The sequence below is a fragment of the Myotis daubentonii genome, chromosome 9 (assembly GCF_963259705.1).
Source record: "Myotis daubentonii chromosome 9, mMyoDau2.1, whole genome shotgun sequence".
Classification (NCBI taxonomy): domain Eukaryota; kingdom Metazoa; phylum Chordata; class Mammalia; order Chiroptera; family Vespertilionidae; genus Myotis; species Myotis daubentonii.
The window spans coordinates 40,718,146-40,742,015 of NC_081848.1; the positions used below are offsets into that span (position 1 = coordinate 40,718,146).

Sequence of the window (23,870 nt, forward strand, 5' to 3'; positions counted from 1 at the left end):
GAGAAAAGGCTCCCCACCCCTGCTGAACCTTACAGGGCTGCTAGGAGGATAAGAAAATGGGAGACGGTATCATTGCATCGTGAGAGAGAGGAGAGGCTGAGAGCGCCCGGGGTTGTGGCAGCACTGGGAGCTGAGGATTTATCTCTGCAAGAAAGCCATGTCGTCTCTGGCCTTTGGGGAACCCCCCCCACACACCTAGCTCTTCTCTGAATGTTGTGAGGGGGGCATGGCCGTGCCGTGCTCCTGGGGACGTGGTCACGCCTTGTTCACGACACTCCTGACAGCCTTGAGTGGCTGCTTAGGGAGTGTGGAGGGGACAACATGGTGATGGGGAACAGCAGGGCGTGCGACCACCCACCACCTGCGGCAGGGCCCTCGAAGGGGCTCTGGGATAATCCCTCCTAAGACTCTCAGCTCTTCCGCTCGGGTCTGCTCTCGGACGGATGCAGCCCACAGGATGGGCGGGAGAAACTGGGCGCTCCAGGCTGGGCCTGGTTCCATTCCCCTGCCTAATGAGCAGCTCTGAGTGCCTCCTCTGCTCGCCCTCCCCCCGCGCCCCCCCCCCCCCCCGCCCCAGCAGAAGGGCAGACAGAGGCCTAATTGCCCTGCTCTCTGGAGCCCAGAATAATAAATCCAGCCTCTTAGGCTGTCAGGAGCTGGCTGGGGTGGGGATTCTCATCCCTTCTCCTGCGAGGCCCTCATGCTGTCATACATCTCAAATCTCCCCAGGCCACCCCTCCCCCAAATCTCCTGTGTCAGGGCCAGAATAATCCTGCCAGGGCCTGCCCACCTCTCCCTTCCAGGAGCTCCCCGCACCCTTCCCAGCTGACATTTCCTGGGCTTTTTTTGTGCAGTCAGTCCCCCCATTTGGAAGTTGGTGAGGGTGAAACAGGCTGGTGATTGGAGGAACTGGGTGCCCAAGATCTGGCCTGCAGGCAGGCAGACTGGATAGGTAGCACCCGTCCGTCTCTCTCTCCAATGTGGTTCTCTGTGGTCCTGAGGGCATAGCTGGGCTCTGGGATTTCAAAGCAGAGCCAGGACCACAGGGGTGGCCCAGGGGCCAGAGCCCAGCCATGCAGAAGAAGCCGTACCAGGCAGGGCCAGCGCATGGGGTGAGGGCTGCCTCAGGACAGACTAGACAACCCAGAAACAGACCACACACATCCGAGCTCGTGCCTCTGTGCTAACGGAATGTGGGAGTTGTTGCACGTATCACGTATGGCACCGGGGCAGCCGAAGCATCCGTTTGGTGGAAGTAAAATGAGATCCCTTCCTCTTACCTCAAACCAGAATAAGTCCCAGATGGATTAAAATGTATTTTTATTCTCTTGGGGGAAGCACACATTTGTTGAGAAGACTCAAACAACTTGGGAAGATGTAAAGTAAAAGAAATTCCATCTTTAGCGATAAGGCTTTCCAACCTCTCTCCATAGATGTAGACATCCGTATGGAGCTATAGATAGATGGCTATAGATAGATGGGTTACATACAGATTTAAATGCAAACAATGAGGCCAGGAAATTGCCACTGTAAAATGGGAATTAGATATATAATCTTGGGCCACCTTCCTTAACCATGAGACCAAAGGCAAAACCTATAAAAGGAAAGAGATAAATTTGAGTGCCTAAAAACTTAAATTTTTATCCAAAAAAAAAAAAATTTGAAAACAAAATTAAAGTCAAATGACAGAATAAAAAAAAATACACCGTATATGAAGGTTAATACTCTTACCTAGAGAAAGCTTTTATAAGCCCATGAGAAAAGAAGCCATTTCCCCAAACAAAACCTGCCTGGTTCTGTGCCTTTGCACCTTCACTCGCGCCCTCTGCGTGAACCGAGGCTCCCTGGCTTTGTCCTCCTAGCAAGCCCCTTCCCTCCAGCTTTGCTGTGGGTGAAGCCTCTTGGAGGCCCTCCATACCTGGCAGTGTGCTTCTAAGCAGCCCATCTTACCCTATTCGCACACTCACTCCTAGGACTGGAGTTGCCTGCCGGTCGGTCAGTCCTCTGGGTGGGTTGCTCAGAGTGGAATCCAGGCCTGTTTTATATTCCAGTGCCAGCACCAGTGTGTAGAACTCCTGCAAGAGAGTGGTGGCGAGGACCTGGAGGGAGATGCTGGGATTTAATTTGGTATAGGGCGTGAGGTAGGGGTCTAGTATTTTTTACCAAATAGATGCCCGGATGTCCCAACACCTTCTGTTGGATTCTCTAGCATTTCCTTACCAATTTACCCTGTACATGTCCTGTGTCCATGCTCCCAGGCCATTTCCCCTTTTTGGGGTCTCAGATTTTCCATTTCCGAATAGGACCTTGAGAGGACAAGGTGAGATGATCTCTGAAATCTTTTCTAACGCTGGCATTCCAGAGGTCCTGACCTGGCATTGCCTGTGAATCGCTGTGTGACCTGGGGTAAGGCCCTGCCTCCTGAGTCTGTCTCCTCAGTCAGACAAGGATAATTACATGTCCTGTTCCATGTTGCTTTGAGACAGTTGGGACTGGGGGCAACCAGGCCTGGGTGTGAATTCTGTTCCACCATTATGTTTGCCCTTTGTGATTTGGGACAAATCACTTCCCCTCTCTGAGCCCTGGTTTCCTCCAACTCTCCCGCCTGCTTTGCAGAGCTTGGAGAGGATGAGATGAGATGGGGGCAAGTAGAGAGCTCTTAGGAGTCCCCCTGATCGACCTCCAGCTCTGAAGAGCTCACACAGGGCTCTGTCCTCCGTAGCCAGTGATGGGCTATGAGACGAGATGGGGCAGCTGCCGGGCCGGGGTCTTCTTCCTCCATCCCTGCTGCTCCTAGGGCTGCAGCCTGCAGGGCCAGACCCGACCTCTGTGTCCGCTGATCCGGGCACCCACGTGGGCTGGGGGTGGGCCATCTGTTGGCTCTCCTCAGCAGCCGGAAAGATTTGGTGCAGTGCAGGGGGCAGGGGGAGACTTGATCACTGTCTTCACGTAATTAAAGGGCTGTCAGACGCAAAATGATAATTACAGGAACGATCCTGGATTTGGCGATTTACAGCTTATATCTGTAATCTTGTTCAGGCTGGCAGCCCTCCCATGACATAGAGGTGATGTCATCCCCGTGGACAGGGGAAGCGGAAGCTTGATGTCCTGATGGTTGGCCCACAGGCACCTGGCTAGTGAATGAGAAGGGCTGGCTCTTGATTATATTCCCCCTGGTCATTTGGCCCCAATATTTCTTGCCCTTTTGGCGGGCTTGTTCTGTGTGGTATCAGAGAGCCAGCTGCAGGGGACAGTCAAGGAGACGGATTCAGCTGCGTCTCAAGGAGGGATGGACAGAAGAGAAATAACTCCTACGGCCCTCCCCTCACCAGGCACCTTGCAGGTTCTCCTGGTCTGTGCCACCTGCCAGCCCTCCTGTCCCATTTACAGAGCAGGACCCGGGCACTTGGAGATGATGAATAAACGTCTTCTCCGAGGTCACACATTCAGTAGGTAGCCAGTCTGGGATTCAAACCCAGTGTTGCTGGACCCCCAAACGCAGCCTGTCCCTATCCGGCTTCTCTGGGAAGGAAGAACTTTCGGGCCAGAGGACGACCAGGCAGCACCCAGAGGGAGCCCGCCCATCCCTGGAGCTGCGGGAGCAGAAGCAGGCCGAGCTCCTGTCCTGGAGGCTATAGAGGCCGTCTGTGCCCCAGGTGCAGGCCGGGAGCAGGAGTCCACTGTGGATCCGAAGTCGATGATGGTGTCAAGGTCAGGGAGGTGGCTCCTGCTCAGGTGCTATTCTGACACAGAGTTCAGACTCCAGGTTCTATTTGGGGACCCAGGGGAGGTGCTCCAAACCCACAGGGTCCCCAGCCGTGGGCGCAGTGTCTGCGCATCCTGGCCTGAGGTCGCGGTCCAGGGCACAGGTAGCAGCAGCACTTCCTGTGTGGGGCGGGGGTTTGGGGCTCCGGCCCAGCTCCGTGACTGTGACTGTGTGAGCCCCGGCTGCTAATAAGCTCTTGCCACCGTTTGTCTCTGAATGCAGAAGGCTCTGGGGTGGGCGGGACAGATGAAGAGGGAGAGGAGGAGACGTGACAATCAGCATGAGGCAGTGAGAGAGAAGGAGCCGGGTGTTTGGGGAAATGGGCACGCTGGTGGTCGGCAAGGATGGAGGGTCTCATCTCCGGGGGGCGGGGGGAGGACAAGAGTGGGAGGAGACGAGCCTGGGGGTGTGGGCTGAATGCCTGTGGCCACTGGGATTCTGTCACAGCCGCAGCTGGGAGAGTGAGCAGTGCACAGCCAGGGCCCATCCCTTCCCAGGCTGCTCTCAGCCTCCTCCTCCTCCTGCCGGCTGCACCTGTCAGCGCAGGAACTGCTTGACCTTTGTCCTGCAGAGGAAGGAGGCTGGAGCGCCTTCCCTTGGTTGTGTGGGGCCACCGGGCTCAGCCCGAGATGATGTCTGGTCTTGTCCACTGGTGCCCTGAAGCCTTCCTGCGTGACAGCTACCATCACACATCCTCTGTTCCTCATACCAATCTGAGCACTACCTGTGCCCCACAGGATGTGGGCCCGGGCACGCCGCGATATCTTCATCACCCCGGCCCCAGGGAGCCCACAGCCTGCCAACTGACCATATGAGGCTCCGTGTGCCCCTTGACGTTCGTCACCTCATTGAACATCAACCCTCTGAGGCAGGGCTTATCACCGCCATCTTATGGGTGAGAAAACCCAGACTCAGAGGAGCTGAGTACGTTGCCCAAGTGGCAGGGCCAGGTCTGTCTTCTGCCTCTCAAGCCTGGCCTCTTCCATCGCCGTCATTCATGTGGTTGGGGGTCACATCAGCAGGTCCATCCCAGGAATCTCTGCAGAAGGGGTCGGGAAGGGAGGTCTTCAGAGGCTGGGCAATGGGAGGGCTTCCCCTGCGAGAAAGAGGTTGGGTGGGAGGTGAGGGGCGCAGAGAGAGAGGAGAGAGGAATCCCAGTGAGCTGAGCTGGGCCTGGGGTGGCCATGCAGGGCACGGGAGGAGCCTGTGGGGACTGCCTCCTGTCAGGACACCTGGGTTCAGCCCCAGGTCCCCTCCTCCCCCACTGGGTACATCGCTCCACCTCTGAGTCACCTCCACTCATCCATATGCATGCAAATTAGCAAAAGGCGCCCCTTCCCCAGGACTCCTGACCGGCATCTGCTGGAAAGTTGTCATAACAGATATGCCCGTTTCGGGAACCACGATGGAAGTGGCACTTTTCAGTGCTGGGCTCCACAGCTGGCTCAGCCATACGTGGGGCCCTTCTCTGAGGTGCAGGGTCTTCATTTGCTCTCCGCTGGGATAACTGTCCATAAATAAGTACCCCGGCGTCGTACCGACTGTGAGAGGTGACGGGGGCCGTGGATCCGCTGCCGCTCCTCTGGCCGCTCAGCCCGGAGCAGGACCGGCTGGCTCGTTAATGTGAGCAGCGTCCCCGGCCGCCCTGCGCCGCCCTGACAGGGACCATTAGTGCCCTTGGAGCCTCTGTCAGCGAGCTGCTCCCCGCCCCCCACTTCCTCCTGCCAGTTCCTTGCCTTCTTCTCCCCCTTCCTCCAGCCCCTGCCATTCAGTTTTTTCCTCTGATTGTTCTTAGAATGACCCTTCTGTGCCCCTCCCCCTCCTGCCCCCTGTGTTGGTGCCTCTCTATCCCCATCTACAGGCTCCCTGTGGCCATGGGGCCTCTGGCTTCCAGTTCCTAGGACGGGTTTCCCTAGGTGCCCCCAACCCTAGCTCATGCCTGATAATGGGGTTCCTGGATCCCCGTGGCATAGGCCCTGCTTCCTTCCCTGTCATGCCCTGGGTGCCTCACACATCTGCCAGCTCTAACCTTGCCACTCTGGCTGGTTCCCAGGGGCAGGGCAGGGCAGCCCCTCATTCGTGCCCTGTCCTCCCTGCCCCACTCTCAGGATCTAGCCAAGTGAGGACAGTGGCCCTTAGTGGGCAAGACGCCTGCCTGCCTGCCATGGACCCTCCCAACACCTGTGGTCTCCCTGGCCACCTGTCAGCATCGCCCCGGATCCTACATCACAGCTCATCCCAGGACATCTCCCAACACCTGTGACACTCCCTGTCCCTGCAGCCAGCCCCCTGGTCCCACCAGCTGTGGTCCCCTAGCCTGCTTGCCTGGGACAGGACCCATCACAGGCCGAGGCTCAGCTCTCCCCTGGGCCCCTCCAAGAACCTCATCACCTGCTCAGAGGCGCAGCGGCCTTGTCCCACTGAGGTAGAGCGATCTCTGAACAGGTGGCCGCTCGCCACTGCCGGCTCAGGGTCCGCAGAAGTCTAAGGCTCCTATGTCGGGAGCCCCAGTGAGATCTCTCCTGGGAGGGCGTACTCATTGGGGAGAGGAGAAAGGTTGTTTTCTCGCCTTCTGTTTCATTATCACCTCTTCCTTAAGTTCCCACTCACCCTGGGAATATGAAGACCATCCAGATTTTCAAGGCTCTCACAGTACAGCAGGGAGACCCACACACAGAGAGTTCTAGACCTGTAGGGCGTGTGTCGGAACGGACATGGGTAATGGGAACGCTGAGGAGCGGGAGTCTCCCTGTGAGGAACGGTGGGTGATTCGTGGCGTGGCGTGTAGAGTGCACATGTGGGGCAGAGGTGGGGCTGGGATGCAGGGGGAGCTGGGGGCTCAGGCCCATGGGACTCTCGAGCTGGAGCAGGACGTCACCAAGGTGGACCAGCCTTAGGAGACCCAGATGTTGAAGTTGGCCTGGGACCTGCCGCTGCACTCTGCAGGAAATGGGTGCAAATGAGTTTTTGTCTGTGAGCAAATAAGAAACGGAGGCAGCAAGAGGGATTCTTAGAAGGATGTGGAGGAGAAGGATGCTGCACCCGCCGGGTGGGGGTGCTGGCTCATTGTGCCAGTGTGGGCCAGCCCCTCTGGGCCAGGGCCCAGACGCAGAAAGCAGTGCTGAAATTGGGCCCTTCTCTGCTCCCCTAGACAGTCCTAGCCAGTCTCTGGCGGTGGCTACTGGGGTTCCATCGCTCCAGAAAGGCACACGGCTTGCCTGCCCGCGCCAGGTTCCTCCATTCCTGATCAAGGCTGGGCCTCGCCGGGCCTGAAACTGGGGCTCATGCCATTCTGCGTCTGGGAGGGGCAGACACCAGCGGCCTACTCCCTGAGGAGCCCCCCCTCCGCCTCCTTCAGCGTGGCGCCATCATCACATCTCCATTCATGTTCCAAGTGGAGGAGGCTGCTGTGTCACCCACCTCCTGCCCAGGAAGTGTTCATAGTCACGACTCGGCGGGGTTCGAGGGCCTTCCCCGCGTGCTGGGAGAGGCAGCGCGTACTTACAGATGCGCCGAGAACACTGACTGCTTGCCAGCGCCGAGCACCTGAGTTGTATTATCTCATTTAATTCTCACATCGACCCCCCCCCCCCCCCAGATAAGTACTATGGTCCTCTTGTCACAGAGGGGGGAACTGAGGCACGGCTGCATCGGCTTGCACTGCCCAGGCTATGCAGCTTGTAAGTGGGGGGCAGGGAATCTGGCTCCGCTGTGCTGTCTGTTGACAGGGTAGGATGGCGGTATCCTGGGCAGCGAGTGAACTTTTCTCCCCGTCACCAATACTGAGGGAGTGGAGGCAGGCTCAGGCCCTGTCCTCGCAGAACCCGAGGCGACACAGAGTTTCATGGGGGAGACACAGTCACATGGACCGATCACAGAGCACAGAAGGCGAGTTTAAAGAGGCTCCCTGATGCTGTGGGAGCCCCGAGGAGGGAGCATGGCGGCAGGGGCAAAGGCCAGGAAGGCTTCCCAGAGGAGGTGACATTTGAGCGGACTTGAAAGGTAAATGGGAATGTGAGGTGGCCACACACAGAGCGAGGGAACTGGTAGGGGATATGAAGCCGGAGAGGTGAGGGTGGGGAGCACCCCCAGAGGGAACCCCTGCTTGGCTAAGCTGTCAGGAGCCATGAAGAAAGTAAGTTGGGATTAGAACTGTAGCCCGGGGCTGGCTGAGGTGAGGTGAGCTGCCCGGAGCCTGGCAAAGGCCTCCTGACAACGCCCGCGCGAGAGACTGCCCAGCGGCTGCAAACCCGCCGGCCCATCGAGGGGTGGTCTTGGTTCTCTCCTGCACTGACTGCCCCTCCAGGGCCGTGGGTGGGTTCTGATGACCTCAGCAGTTTCCCAGACAGCAGGATGTCCAAGCTCGCTGTGCTGCTGAGATAAGGGGACGGATGGAAGCAAGGATGGAACCCGGGGCCCAGCGGAAGCAGCTGCAGACTGAGCAGCAGCCCCCACCCTCCGCATCCCCACTCCTGCAGGAGACAGAGGGGTGGCCTGGCCCAGCTGGAGGGGCCAGTGCCTGGTGGGGGCCGCAGAACCCTGCATTTCCTCAAGTCCAGAGTGTGTGTGTGTGTCGGGGGGGGGGGGGGGGGGCTTTAATCCTCTGATAACTGGCTGTGGGACTTGGGCAATCGCTTTGCCTCTCTGGGCTTCAGCGTTTAATCAGTAGTTCAGAGCGGAGGTGGGGAAGATTAATGCCTGCATTGTAGGCCTGTGTGAGGAGGGAAGGAGATGAAGACTGTGACCAATCACAGACTGCAGGTCACCATGCCAGTGGGAAGGCTCCGGGCAGATGTGGCCTTCGCTCCTGGGGCCACTGCCAGAGCCGAGAGACTGGTGCACCTGGCAAGGCCTCAGGCTGCGGCCATAGGGCCCCCCTCGGGGGTGGAGCCCCACCCTGCTCCCAGCTCCCCCCCAGTATGTGCCTCAGGCTCTGCGATGTTGCACAGGACACTTTTCCCCTCTGAGCCTCAGGTCCCCACCACTGTGAAGAGGGCACCAATCCCTGCCTGGCAGGTTTGGCTGCAGAGGGGGAGAAGGAGGGCACATTCAGGCAGGCAGCCTGCTAGGCCAACCCGTGACCCCGCTTGACCCCTCTCCTGCTCTCCTCCTCCAGTGGGAACGCCTCTGGTTCCTGCTCCTCACCGTCACCTTTGGCCTCACACTCACCTGGCTCTACTTCTGGTGGGAAGTCCACAATGACTACAATGAATTCAACTGGTGAGTGGGGACAGGGGGTGGGGACGAGGCCTGGGTCCCGGGCATCCAGTGGCTGAGACTGGGGGGTGGGGGGGTGGGGGGGTGGAGTTTGAGCCTCTCTCTCAGGCTGGCGCTCAGGGGTCTGCCACCAACTCTGTGGCTTTGGGGCAGGGGTCTCTGGAAAGACAAAGCCCAGGGGGAACTGAGACCAGCTGGAGGGGGGGGGGGGGGGGTGGGCGGGGCCGGCAGGAAGGGAACTCCTTCCTGGTGCTATTTTGGAAAATAAGAATGGCCTCATGCAGGCCTCAGCAGGGGGCTGGGGCTTCTGGCTGTGTTTGTAGATGAGGACTCCAAGGCCAGAGATACAATGGCCTCAGCAGAGGCCTGACACCACCTCCTCACCCCTCACTACCCACTCTTAACTCCTTGATTAGGGCCTTGGGCAGGGCTGGCAGATGCTATGGTTCTGGGATGGCTCAGCTCAGGCACCTGCCCCCCCCCCCCGCCCCCGCCTCCATTGCCTGTCTTTGTCAAACAGTGAAGGGAGGAGGGCAGGGACCCTGAGTTCTAGTGGGAATTCCTTCAGGCCCAGGTTCACACAATCAGTTGGAGGCAGAGTTGAGGCTGGAAAGCCAGACCCCTCCTGGCCCCTCACCACCTCCCCCCCCCCCCACCTCCTTTCAGTGCTGTCTCTTCCTTTTGGTCAGAAGTTCAGCTCAGTGCAACTGTGAGCAAGTCTCTGGTCCACTCTGAGCCTCAGTGTCCTCTTCTGTAAAATGGGGTAGCTCTGACCTCATCAGGTCTTTCTGAGAGTGAAATGAGATGACTTGAGAGGGCTCAAAGCTCTACTTCACCTGAGGGTCCTTTCCTGGGAGGCCCATTCTCTAGCTGGAAGGGGCCATGATATTAGAATTGGGGCCTTCTGGGGCCATGGTTCTGGGATTCCATGATGATCCTAAGGTTCTGTTCATGGAGTTGGGCATCCCCTCCCCGCTGTGTGGCCCTAGGTTGCGCCTCCATTATTAACGAGCACAATAAAGGGTGTGCTGCTGTCCTGCCCCAGCCTGGCAAGATGAGCCCCAGCCCCAGCTGAGTCCCCGAGGTGGCTCTGGCCTTTATTAAATGCCATAAATCAGTTACTCATCCGTGTAGGCATCACAGTGCCGGCCCTGTGCTGGGCGTATAGGAACGGTCCCTGCTGGCCCTCGCTGCAGACCGTGGGCAGTTCTGCTGAACCGGAGGCTGGCTCCCTGGAAAACCACCAGGTCCATCCCGTCATGTTCAGGTGGGGAACCTAAGGCCCAGAAAGGGGCAGGACTCACCGTGGCCACCCAGCCACTTCTACCAAAAAGTCATCCCCAGGACAGGCTGAGGAGCCTGGGGCTCAGAGAGGTTAAGCAGCCTTCCCGGAGTCACACAGTGAAATGCAGACAGCTCTAGGACAGCTCGGACTTCTGGCTTTGGTTCGAGCCTGGCTGACTGTCTCATGCCGTCTACAGAGCCACCGCCTCTTCCCAGAGAGTGAGCTCCCTGTCACTGCGTGGCTCAAGCAGAAGATGGGTGCCTGTCCGTCAGGAGGCTGCCTGGGACTCAGGGGTGGCCTGAACATCTGCCTGTCACCTCGGTTTCTTGAAGTCGGGGCTGGGATTCGGGGGAGCCTGGCCCGGGCCTTGTGGTCTCTGGAGAGGGTGTGAGTGAGACCCAGGCAGCCAGGGCTGGATGACAAGAGCCAGGGAGGGGATTCGGGTCTGTTGCTGCCCAGGAGGGCTCCCTGGCGAGTGAGAGACACGTGGAGCCAGGGCATTTGGCAGAAGTCGTTACCAGGAGCGGGTCCCACCTGCTCTGGGCCTCAGGTTCCCCATCTATACGGTAGAAGAGCGCACTCCGTCATCTTCCAGGTGGTAGATTTTCCTCTGGAATCAGAGAGCGAGGGCCAGGGAAGAGCCAGAAACAGGTGCCTTAACAAGTTTATAGCCTTTAGCCCTGTAACTGTCTTTGTAGGAGTCTATCCTAAGTAAATAATTACCAGTACAGAAAGATACGTGCAAAATTTTCTTTTTTGTGTTAATTTATAATAGCGAATAATTGGAAATGATTAATTGCCATTAGTGGGAGGTTGGCTACATATGGTGCATTAATTCAACAGAAGACTATGGGGCTGTTGAAAATCACATTTCCTCGGATTTGTACTGACCTCAGTAAATGCCTGTGCTAATTAGAAGAGAATTGATTACTTATCACATGCCCCCCGCCCCCAAACTCCAAATTCATCCTCAGGAAATCCTTTGAAGGGCATTTGATCAATTCTAAGGCCCCTTATTTTCACATTCTAGCACTGAAATAGAAATGAGTGTCACAATTGATGGCATTTTAGGATCAGTGGAGCCTATCACCTCCACAGGGACCTACAAGCCAGTAAGAGGTACAGTGGGCGTTTGAATCCAAGTGTACTTCCCTCCAAAGCCAAACTCTGACCACTATGCTATACCAGCGGGTCCCGGCTTTGCTGTTTATACAAATCTATAAGCATAGGCGGGAACCCACTGGAAGAAAAGTCAGCCCAGTCTGGGAAATGTTTATGTCTGGGCTGTAGAACTACGGAGATTGTTGTTCTCTCCTTTATGCTCTTGGCATGCCCAGGCTCCACCACGAGCCCTCAACAGGCCTGGCTGATGATGGAGAGACAATAGCATCATTGCTGAGTGGGCAGGGCCTGCCCCTGAGCCTGGCCAGCCTGAGGCAAGGCCCTGGCTCCTGGTGGAGGTCTGACCCCGGCCCCCTCTCCTCCTGCAGGTACCTCTACAACCGCATGGGCTACTGGAGTGACTGGTCCGTGCCCATCCTCATGACCGCAGCCACCGCCTTCACCTACATCGCGGGCCTCCTGGTACGCGGGGCTGGCCCTGCTCCCGGGAGGGGCGGCGTGGCCTGTGCAGGGCTGATGCAGGGGCCTGCCCCGGGCTGATGGAGGGAAGCTGGCTTTCCCCTTCTCTTGGCTGCTGCACCTCAGGGGCTTGGCTCCTTCAAGGTGGGAGGTCGCCTTGCTTCTACCCCATCCTGCAGTGTCCCCACAGACCCACCCCCCACCCCCCGCCCCACCTAGAGGGAGGCCTCTGCTCTTAGGAGCCGCTGCAGACTTCCTCTTCCTGGAACTTCTGCTTTGGTTCCTGCGCCCAGAGCCCTATTCCCCCAGACTCCGGTCAGTCCCTTTGTTGGATGGGGGGCTCCTTGGGGCCTGGAACTCCTACAACATGACTTGAGCAGTCCCAGGGCAGCGGGGCCGAGGGAGAAATCCTAGAGGAGGAGGAGGAGCGGGAGGCCTGGAAGAACTTGGGAGGAGGCCAGGCGTGGGCCGGGCTGGGCTTTCCCATCGCCTGTGGGGAGGGTTTGTTGACTTTTCTGAGCCAGACCCAGAGCTGAGTGGGGAGAAGCGTGTCTGGGAATCGGCGGAAACCTTTGAGCCACACGTGGAGGCTGACGGCCGCCCTGTGGCCCCTCCTCAGGTCCTGGCGCTGTGTCACATCGCCGTGGGGCAGCAGATGAACCTGCACTGGCTGCACAAGGTAGGGGCTCCTCCACGAGGTCCGAGGGGGGAGGAGGAAGCCGGCGCATCGCCCCTCCTCGGGGGCCCGGTTACGATTGTTCTGGTAGCTCACACTCCGTACTCTCTGTGCCCAGCACTGTCCTCCCGGCCTGGCCTGTAAGAACTCATTTAACTCTCACAGTAGCCCTATGTTGTAGGTACTGTTATCCTATTTTGCAGCTGGAAACACTGAGGTACAAAGCGGTTAAGTAAGTTGCCCAAGGTCTCCCACTTCGCCAGTGGAGGATCCAGGGTCCTCACCCCGTAGCCGCGCAGGGAGCCAGCACGGGGTCCCACGGGTGGGGCTCCGCCTCGGGTCGCACCCTCTCCTCGTTCCGCAATGAGCTCATCCTGAAACCGACCCAGCTTAGCGTCCTTTCCACCACTCCCATTGCTCCCAGGCGGACCCCCCCCAACCCCCGCCCAGCATGACGGCCCCATGACTTGGCCCTGCTGAGGTCTCCCAACTGCCATCATGGGTCGCTCACCCCCAGCTCTGGATGAGACATCTCAGGCCCTGCCAGCGTGGCTGCCTCTCCTCTACTTTACCTCCTCACTCTCGCCTCCCTCCGTCTCCCTCAGGCCCTTCCTTGGTTCTCCACCCCCTGCCCAGGATGCTTGGACTCCCCAGCCCCCGCAGGGCCCGCCCGCCACCACAGCCTGCAGGTCCACGTTGTCCGCTGCCGGTTCCCTCTGGCGCCCTGACCCCGGCCCTCCCCAGTCTGGGAGCTTCTTGCAGACCAGGACTGGCTTTGCCGATCTCTCTCCCTGGCGCCTCACTGGGTGCTGGGCCCAGCGCAGGGAGGCTTCGGAGAATCGGGGCCTCGGCCCTCTTGGCTCTCTTGCTGCTCGTCGCCTGCACGGTGCTGAGTGCACCAGCCTGACGCCTGCTCTTCTTGAGGCCCCAGGGGTCGCAGGGGTGGCACAAAACTGACCGAGAGAGAGCCCTTTCCTCGCAGGAGCACCTGGGCCATGGAGGGAGGGCTCAGCCGTCTCTCTTTTCCCAGAGCCTGGCTCAGAGTGGCCATGCCGTTTAGGATGGGGCAGACATGTCTGGAAATAACCATGAGCCCATGGGTGGGTCCAGAGTGACTCTGAGGAGAAGAGGGACGTGGAGCAGGAGCTGGAAGGAAGACAGTGAGTCCGAATTGGGCTGCGTAGGGGGAGGTGCCTGAGGGCATCCAGGGGGCCTTGGAGATCAGGAGCTGGGGAGCCAGACTGGGGACTGGGGTCTTGGAGGGTGAAGGGCAGCCAGCAGCCCCTGGGTCCCACCTCCGCCTGCTTGTCACTCCACCCGGAGGCCTCCTCTGGGCTTGGGAAGTCCCCTCTGTGCGGCACTTTTATCTCCCGGCTGCAAAGCTGACGCTTGAAAGAACCGCACCAGATGGCACCTGGGTGGGGCTGGCTCACACCGCGGTCACCTCCTCTGGTCCCGCCTGGTGCTCAGCAGGTCGCACCTGCTCGGTCCGGTGGAGAGGCCTCCGGAGGCGCGGAGCCGGCAGGGGCGCAGGTCACTGCCCGGATTCGTCTCCCGGGCGGGGGTCAGATCCCTTCATCTGCACGGAGCCAGCTCCGGTGCCAGCCCTGACCTCCCGCCCCTCTGCCCCTGCCCATGAGATCTCAGCGTGAGGGAGGGCCAGCCGGAGCTGACGCACAGCTGGACCCGTGGCACCGGGAGGGAGGGAGGCAGCCCCTGGGGCTCGGAGTTCTCAAGCAGGTGCTGGGCACGCTCCGGTCTGTTTCCAGTATTCCACCACTTGAGTAGGAGATGCTAAGGAATCCTTGTCCTTTTTTTGTTTTAACCAACTTTTGACCGTCTGATACATTGACATGGTTCGAAATTAGGTACAAAAAAGTACACAATGTAAGTCTCCCCACTCTCTCTCCAAAGTATTGTAAGCACATACACATACTCATATACTAGTACACTTCCTTTTTCCTTTCTTTGCACACAAGCCTACTATACCCTCCATTTCTTACGTTAACAAAAGTCGGAGCGCCTTCCTCTCAGGCCATTGAGAGCTTCCATTGTTGTCCAGCCCCTGCTCCTGTCCCGTGTTTAACCCTGAGTCCCAAGGCATCTAGTCAGCCCCCTGATGACATCCCAGTTGCTTTTTAAATATATGTTTATAATATATATATTTTTTATAATATATATTTTTTATTTCAGAGAGGAAGGGAAAGGGAGAGAGATATAGAAACATCAACGATGAGAGAGGACCATCGATCGGCTGCCTCCTGCACGCCCCCTACTGGGGATCGAGCCCACAACCGGGGCCTGTGCCCTGACCTTGAATGGAACCGTGACCTCCTGGTTCATAGGTCAATGCTCAACCACTGAACCACACTGGCCGGGCCCCAGTTGCTCTTAATTCATTGCCAGGACCATGTGATCTGTGTGGGGAATTCTAGAGTATGCTTTTATGACTGTGATAGTTCTGGTCAAATCGCCTCCTTGCCAAGGGCCATGCTCCCTCGGCAAGCTATGGTTTGCTTATCAAATCGCCCTTGCCCATGAAGTGTTCGAAGATGTCTGGGCTTGAGCCCACTAATGGGTGAGCCTAGCCCCTCGGTGTCATTTTGATTTGCATTTCCCAGATGATGCGTTAGATTCAGCATCTCTCATGTGCTTGAGTCACTTGCATGCTCTTTTCCGTAAGCTGTCTCTTCATATCCTTTGCCTTTTTGCTACAGGATTTGCTTTTTGCTTATTAATTTGCAGAAGTGCTTTACAGATTCCGAAAACCCGCCCTTTGGCTGATGAACTGCAATAACCCTTCCTCGTGTGTCACTCCGCCTCTGACTTTGCTTGCTGTGGTTTTGCTGTGGGAATTTTTTATTCTTAAGGATGTGACTCTGTCTTCTCTTTTCATGGCTCCTGGCTTTTGTGTCAGAGTCTTTCCCACTCTGATTATAACAATGGTCTCCGTGGCATTATTTGATAATTACATGTTTCTACTTTTAATAACATTTAAAATTTTAACATTTTGGAAGTTACTTTCAGGTATAGGATGGTCTTACTTTCTTCTTCTTAGATGGTTTCCCCGTTACTATCTATTGAGAAATCTACCTTTTCCCTTCTAATTGGAGATGCCACTTTTATATATGCTGATTTTTTTTTTTAATCCTCACCTGAGGATATTGCTCCATTGATTTTTAGAGAGAGTGGAAGGGAGGGGGAGAGACAGAGAGAGAGGAGCATCGATGTGAGAGAGACATCAACTGGTTGCCTCCTGCACGCAGCCCCAGGGCTGGGGAGAGAGCCTACAACAGAGGTACATGTCCTTGACCGGAATTGAACCCAGGACCCTTCAGTCTGCAGGCCGACGCTCTATCCACTGAGCCAAACCAGCTAGGCAGTGGTCGGCAAACTGCGGCTCGCAAGCCACATGCTGCTCTTTGGCCCCTTGAGTGTGGCTCTTCTGCAAAATACCGACTTCTGCGCATGGGCCACAAAGTTTCAATCGCACTGTACACGCGTACCCGCATGTGGTATTTTGCGGAAGAGCCACACTCAAGGGGCGAAGGAGCCGCATGTGGCTCTCGAGCCGCAGTTTGCCAACCACTGAGCTAGGGCGTATGCTGATTTTTAAAATCTATTTAGATCTGTTTTTGAGCTTTTTATTTACTTTCGTTTATCTCTCTGCTCTTATATCAGCATCTAACTGCTTTGCATACTACAGCTTTACACTGTGTTTTAATCAAGATCTTTATTTTGAGAGTCCCTGGTTCCCCCGAGTCCTGAGCAGGGGAGGGCTGGGGAGTAGGTGCCAGGGCGTGCCAGGCACTGTGCTCATCGTAACAGCCACGACCGTCACTGAGTGGGCACTCACTCGGTGTGTCGGGCACGTGCCACACAGTATCGCATGTTCTCCTCGTAACCGTCCTGTTCGCCTGCTGTTCGGCCCACTTTTAGAAATGACACCACTCGCAGGTAGTGAGCATTTACTACTTTAGTGCCAACCACTGTGCTAAGCACCTCCCTTGTACTTTCTCGTTTATCTTCCCCAGGACCCGTGGGGTCCGCATGCGCTCTCCCCGTTTCACAGCCCAGGAGCCCTGCTCCGAGAGGCCCACCTCCCCCTTAGGCAGCAGAGCTGGGATGTGCTGGCGGATTTATCCAGTGTGTCCCTGAGCCCCGGCCAACCAGCTGCTACCGAACCCAGATTCTAGCCACCACCCCCCGCCCCCCGCCCGCCTGCCCCCAGGAGGCCAACCTGGGGCACCTTTGCGAGGCGGGGCTCCCACTCCTCTTGGGTGCCAGCACCCAGCAACGCTCACTGAACAAGTGCATGCAGCCCCCGTGTCCCTGTCCTTCCCACTGTCCTCACACACCAGTCCCACCAGCACGGAGACCAAAGGCCGGTTCCCAGGACAGCGGCTGCCTCTGGGCTTCGGGGGGGCTTCTCCCTCCCAGTCAGGTGGGAGGAATGGCGTCCTGCTGCGGGATTCAGTGCTGTTCTTGTGGCTTAAGGACACGCGTGGGGGAGTCCCTCAGACAGCGGGCATTGCAGGCATGCTGCTGCTCACAATGGTGCCACCACAGCAACGGCAAAACTCATCATCAAAGTTTTAATTGCCTGAGGGTTGTGGGGAATTTGTTTAATTTCCACTAGCAATTACACGTTGCCATAAGGTGCTCTCAGCAACGACCCTTCAGAGACGCTGGCTGTGCCCAGCGCCTGCCTGGCGGGGCAGCGGGGGGCAGGCGCCTGCGCAGTGAGGGCGCTCTCAGGGGTGGTTAGGACACTGGGCCTCCCGCACTGCAGCACGACCTCTGACCCAGGCAGAATGGGGTTTGGGTCCAGATCCACCCCCTCGACGCTTCTGACCAAGCAAACCCTATGGTCTCTGAGCCCAGTTTCTCTGTATAAAATGAAGATAGGGCCTCACCTGGGACGTTAGGAGAGTAAACACGAGGAAAACCCGGGGCCTGCTTCCCCTTCCCATCTCCCCAGGCAGGCGGGCCAGTGGCTGAAGGCCCCGCCCAGCTCAGCCTTATTGCTCTGCTTATTGGAACATTTGTTTCCAGCCTGATGGGCTGGCATGACAAACCCAAAGGAAAACTTCATCCCAGGCCGGAACGAGATGGATCTGCCCGCCTCTGCCCTCACCACCTAGAAACCCATTCAGAGCTTGTCCCGGCTGGAGGGTGGTCAGAGCACTGCTGAGAGGGGCTAGACTGGCCCTGCAGGAAGAGAGAAGGGGGAGGGCCGCTGGCTGGCAGAGAGGACGGCCTGCCTCAGGCCTGAGCACAGTGGGGGCAGGGGGTGGTGGCCTGGCTGCCCCGCCCCTTAGGGAGAGCAGGGTAGGGCTGTGGGTAGAGGTGTCACCTGGGCACTACCTGGCCTGCCTGGCGTGCAGGGAGGTGTGCAGAGTGAGTGCCAGGGCTCGGGGAGGGGGGGGGGGGTCTCTGGAGACTAAGTAGCCAGACACCAGACTTCGCTTAGTTTGGGGGAGCATCTGATGTGTATGAGATGGCCCAGATCCCCTCTGTCCCCAGAGACCTCTGTCCTGTGAAGTCCCCTCTAGTCTTCCATCAGGACTGGGCTTGCTTTCTCCAGGAGCGGCTGGGAGGGCAGCCCCGGTGACACCTAGAGGCTGGGGGCTCGGAGGCTGGGGCTGAGGGCAGGCCTCTGCCAAGGGCTGGGGCTGAACGCCCCCTCACCTCTGCTTGCTCAGCCGGAAGGGCCATGTGGGCCTGGCCGGCAGGGGACACGCTGGCCTGGGCATCAGGCTCCCACAGGGACCTGGCTCCTCAGCCTCCTGCCCCTGTGGTCCAGGCAGCTCACCCTTCACTCCAAAGGTTGCTGGCAGGGCTGGGGGAGGCCGTGGCTGGGCCTGCTGGGCCCAGGAGAGCCCGGACCCCTCAGTTAGGAGGGGTGTCTTCCCTCCTCACAAACTCCACCTTGCTCCAGCTCCTCCCACCTCTCCACCCGCCCCCCCCCCCCCCCCCGTGTCTCTCGGTCCTTGGCTCTTCTTCCCTGGCTCTGTGTCCTCCTCCTGCCTCTGTCTCTCGCTGTCATCTCTGTCTCTCGCCGTCCTCTCTGTCTCTCGCTGTCCTCTCTGTCTCTCGCTGTCCTCCCTGTCTCTCGCTGTCCTCTCTGTCTCTCGCTGTCCTCCCTGTCTCTCGCTGTCCTCCCTGTCTCTCGCTGTCCTCCCTGTCTCTCGCTGTCATCTCTGTCTCTCGCTGTCCTCTCTGTCTCTCGCTGTCCTCCCTGTCTCTCGCTGTCATCTCTGTCTCTCGCTGTCATCTCTGTCTCTCGCTGTCCTCTCTGTCTCTCGCTGTCATCTCTGTCTCTCGCTGTCATCTCTGTCTCTCGCTGTCCTGTCTCTCGCTGTCCTGTCTCTTGCTGTCATCTCTGTCTCTCGCTGTCCTCTCTGTCTCTCGCTGTCATCTCTGTCTCTCGCTGTCCTCCCTGTCTCTCGCTGTCCTCTCTGTCTCTCGCTGTCATCTCTGTCTCTCGCTGTCCTCCCTGTCTCTCGCTGTCCTCCCTGTCTCTCGCTGTCATCTCTGTCTCTCGCTGTCCTCCCTGTCTCTCGCTGTCTCAGCTTCTTTCAGTCTGTGCTGTCTCTCTCCTGCTCCCCTTCCCTGCTTTGTCTGCCTCTCCTGCGCTCTCATCTCCTCCCATGGTCCCGGGCTCTCCCCCTGCTCTCCCTCTCAGACACACTGGGGCCCTTGGCCTGCCCAGCCACACCTGCTCTTCCCCTTCCAGATGGGGCTGGTGGTCATCCTGGTGTCCACGGTGGTGGCCATGTCGGCCATGGCCCAGCTGTGGGAGGACGAGTGGGAGGTGCTGCTCATCTCCCTGCAGGTGAGTGAGGTTGGGGGTGGGGCTCCCCTCAAACACTCAGAGGAAGGCAGCGTCTGTCTCTTTATCACATGATTTCCTCAGACCAAGACCCCACGGGGGCAGGAGGGGCCCAGGTCACAGCAGGTCAGGGGAGGGAGGGTGACAGCCCAGGGTCCCGACGCCCAGTGTCTCCGGGGTGCCCTGCCCCATGGACAGAGACGGGCCATCAGGGTGTCGGTGGCCAGAGGGCCTGGCATGGCTGGGAGTCAGCGGTGCCTCTTGCCCCTCGCACACAAGGGCACAGCTCCGTTCCTGCACATGGGGGCCCTGGCCGCCATCACCGCGCTCTCCTGGATCGTGGCAGGACAGTTCGCCCGGGCAGAGCGGACCTGTAAGTACGACTGGGCAGGACCTGCCCCCCAGCCCCGCCCTCCCCTAGATGTTCCCTGGGTGCCCTGGGAGGAGGGGGGGCCTTGCTCTCGGCGTGGCAGCTCCAGTCAGCAGTGTCCACTTCCTCGTCTGTGTCTGTGTGTGAGTCAGAGGCCAGGGTCCCCTCTCTCTGGTCACGATGGGGGCTGCCCTTAGTGCAGGGTCTCTTCAGAGCATGTGTGTCCTGACACTGGAGGGGACGGGGGTCTCCCACAACCTGCCCAGGGCTCATGGTCGGGCCTGATGGGAGCTGAGCGCTCACGGGCGGTGCTCTCGCCTGTGCCCACAGCCTCCCAGATGGCCATCCTCTGCACCTTCTCCGCCGTGGTGTTTGCCCTCTACCTGGCCCCTCTCACCATCTCCTCTCCCTGCATCATGGAGAAAAAGGACCTGGGCCCCAAGCCCGCCCTCATTGGCCACCGCGGGGTCCCCATGGTGAGTGCCCCTGAAGGCCCTGACGGGGGAGGGGGCGGGAGCAGAGCTGCTGTTCTAGAGGAGATGAGCAAAGACCTGTCTCCTCCTAGGGAGGGACTTGCAGGGAAATGAGGCGATGCATGGGATGAAATACAGTGGGGCCCTGACTTACGAGTGTCCCGACTGACAAGTTTTTTGAGATACCAGCTGTCTCTCGGCCGATTTTTTGCATGGAGTTGACAGAGTAATTTGAGTTAACGAGCTCGGTCTCAGAACGAATTAAACTCGTAAGTCAAGGCCCCACTGTACTTCAATCTTCAGCCTGCGGAGGGAATGTGGGAAGGGCTGATGAGAGGCTGAGAGCGGGTGGGTCAGGAAGACCCGGGAGAGGGCTGCCTGCAGCCTGTGACCGGGCTGTGGGCAGGAGAGGCGGGCGCAGCCCAGAGCCCACTGCCCAAGGGAAGACTGTTCCAGCTGAACTGGGCAGAAATGGGAGAGGAAGGAGTCCGAGTCAGCGGCAGCCCCTCTGCTGACGCCCTGTGGCCCCGCAGGGCCTCCCCTCGAGTGGGCGTCCTCCAGAGCCAGCTTCCTCCGCCCGCTGGCGGCCCTGGGAGCCCGGCTGACTCCATCTTCTCTGGGCCAGTGTCCTCATCTTGTGCCCTGAGATACCGAGAGCCTAGGCGAGGGCCTGCGAGGCAGGACACACAGCAGTGGGAGGTGCCCAGCTGTGAGCCTGGGAGACGCCCCTGTTACCTCGGGCAGCCCGCCCCCTTCTCTGGGCCAGGGTTTCCTCTCCTTGAACCTGGTTCTCTGCAGAGGGAGTGCCGCTCCCCCCTCAGCGGGGACTTCGCGAGAGCTTTCTCTTGGCTGTCACAGTGACTGGGAGGCCCGTGGTGTTGAATTTCAGGGGAGCCCAGGGGCCCTTCCACCGAACCCCGCTCTGGTCACGGTGCCTCCTGGAGGCAAGGAGCTGGACAGGCCATGGCTTTGGAGTCAGAGGGACTGGTTTGGGGTCCGGTTTTGCCATGTGCTCCTGTGTGTGTCCAGGGTCACCTGTGCCCTCTGAGCCTCATGCCCTGTCTGTGGAGAGAGAGAGACGCACAGCCTTCCCAGGCCGAGGGTGCTGAGGGCGGGGAGCGGCCGGGGAAGGAGCCAGGTGGCCCAGCCTGGATTATTATTTCAGTAGAAAATGTTCAAACAATCACAGACATGGAAAGAGTGATATAATGAAGAATAGACAGAGTAATGAATCCAGTACCACTTTCAACATCCATCCATGCTTTGTTATTCTTATTTCATCTTTCCCTGCTGTAATATTTTATTTTATTTTTAATCTTTTAAAATTTTTATTGTTGAAAACTAGAGGCCCGATGCATGAAATTCGTGCATGGCAGAGGGGTCCCTCAGCCCGTCCCGCACCCTCTCGCAATCCTGCCTGCCTGATCGACCCTAACTACTCTCCCGCCTGCCTGATTGCCCCTAACCCCTCGCCTGCCTGCCTGATTGCCTCTAACCACCTCTGCCTTGGCCCCCGCCGCTGTGGCTTCTTCCAGAAGGTTGTTTGGCTGTCCTGTCTAATTAGCATATTATGCTTTTATTATTATAGATACTACATATGTCCCTTTTTTCCCCCATCGACCCAATCCAGTCCACTCCCATCCCCGCCCCCAGCCCCAGGCCTTCACCACCCCACTGCCTGTGTCCATGGGTTATGCACATATGCCTACAAGGTCTTTGGTTGATTACCTCCCACCCAGCCCTTCTCCCCTGCCTTCTGAGATCCCACACTCTGTCTGCTGTAATATTTTAAACCAAATCTCAGACATGGTATAATTTAGCCATACTTCAGGGTGTATCTCTAACCATAACACATAAGGATTTCTTTCTTTTTTCAACATGACCACAACCACAATGCTGTTATAACACCTAACCAATTAATAATGTTGAACCCGTGCTCGGTTTTCCTTTATCTCAGAAATATCTGTTTACAGTTCAGTTGTTAAAAATCAGAAGCCACTAGGGCCCAGCCAGCGCATCTGGCTGACCTCTCTTCTGAGTACATTTAGTTGTTTAGTTGCTGTTTAGTTGTTGAAGAAACAGTCATTTGTCCCGTAGAATTTCACACATTGTGCCTCTGGCTGCTTGTGTTCTTGGGGTGTTTTCTGAGGGGCTGACAAAGGCATCGGCACAACTCTGTGTGTTGCTGCGATCCCATGCACATCCCCCTGTGGGAGGCTTTGACTCGGTCCACACATCTGGGTGTGCTAAGCCCAAGTGCACATCCCTGTCTTGGACGGTGCCCATGTGCCCTTCCTATGCGAGTGCCCGAGAGTGTGCACACATGCACACTTTAATATTTGGTTGGACTAACTCCAAAGCTTGGACTTTTAGCCACAGTGGCCTGCCCACTTGAGTTTGTGACACGCCTCCCCCCGCAAACTCCCTCCCCCCCCACACACACACTCCTGACAGCAGAACCACACAGAGGCATTGAGAGCCCCAAGATGGGGATTAACATGTCACCTGAGTGCACACATACTTCTGGGGGTCCTCCTGGAGTCCCAGGACTGGCCAGGGAGGGCCAGCTTTCCATGCCTTTTCTCTAGGAGGCCAGCACTTAGCACAGGGAGAGTCGAATTGAAAAAAGCCTCGAGAAAGAGACTTTGCCCCTTCCAAACACTTCCTCAGGCCACCCACAGCCTCCCTCTGCAGCCCAGCCCGAGCAGGAGAGAGCAGTGGCCCATCCTGGGTGGTCACTCGTGGAGACCTGGCCACGGGACCCTCGTGCTCTCTCCAGACGCCTCTGTGGCCCTGCCCCACCTCTGGGCGAGGCCTCACACAGCCCATTTCCCTGGGAGACAGGGCTGCTCCTCACCAGGGAAAGGGGGAGAAAGAAACTCAAATGATAGAGCCCACTGATGTCTGTTATACCACCCATGAGCTTGATAATATTAGCCCATTTTACAGCTAAAGAAACTGAGGTTCCAAAAGGGGAAGTGATGGCCCAGGACTGGGAAATGGTATTGCGCCTTCTCAGCTCCCAAGCCCTTTCCGCCCCAGGCTACCTCCCAGACGAGGGTGGTGTGATACATGTTGGGGAACCGCACGGCCAGAGGGAGAGAGAATGGGAATGACCTTGTCTTGGTGGGAATGAGATCAGCCATGGGGACCCTTTGTAGCCAGGAGCCCTCCCTCGCCATCTTCCTTGTGCTGCTCCTGCTCCTAGCCCAGTGATGGCGAACCTATGACACGCGTGTTATAGGTGACACGCGAACTCATTTTTTTGGTTGACTTTTCTTTGTTACATGGCATTTAAATATAAAAATAAATATAAAAAAATACAATTCTTTGTTTTACCATGGTTGCAAATATCAAAAAATGTCTCTATGTGATACGGCACCGGAGTTAAGTTAGGGTTTTTCAAAATGCTGACACGCCTAGCTCAAAAGGTTCGCCATCACTGTACCTAGCCCAACCCTTGGTGTGGTGCTGACCCCCAGTGGCAGCAAAGGGTATGACAGAGTCCTCAAACCAGCTAGAACTAGGGCAACTTAAAACCTCCACTCTCCCAAGTAGAAAGAGCCTTAACGAAGAGCAAATATGCTCTCTCAAGGGGTATGTGGGGAACCTGGGTCTATGAGAGAAATGGATGCACCACCCAAGGCCACACACTGGTTGACGGTAG

General features: G+C 57.7%; 1 protein-coding gene across 10 annotated transcripts in view; it reads left to right on the forward strand.

Moving 5' to 3' along the window:
• The window catches only part of GDPD5 (glycerophosphodiester phosphodiesterase domain containing 5), an 88,640-nt gene that overhangs the window by 52,591 nt on the left and 12,179 nt on the right, over positions 1-23,870 (forward strand). For 8 of the 10 annotated variants that reach the window (XM_059708417.1, XM_059708415.1, XM_059708421.1 and 5 more), the window contains 6 exons: positions 8,883-8,986; positions 11,759-11,852; positions 12,469-12,528; positions 19,265-19,363; positions 19,640-19,733; positions 20,061-20,206. In XM_059708417.1, the coding sequence (XP_059564400.1) occupies positions 8,883-8,986; positions 11,759-11,852; positions 12,469-12,528; positions 19,265-19,363; positions 19,640-19,733; positions 20,061-20,206 (597 nt within the window). The remainder of the gene's footprint in view (positions 1-8,882; positions 8,987-11,758; positions 11,853-12,468; positions 12,529-19,264; positions 19,364-19,639; positions 19,734-20,060; positions 20,207-23,870) is intronic. The other 2 variants (XM_059708423.1, XM_059708425.1) reach the window with 2 other exon arrangements.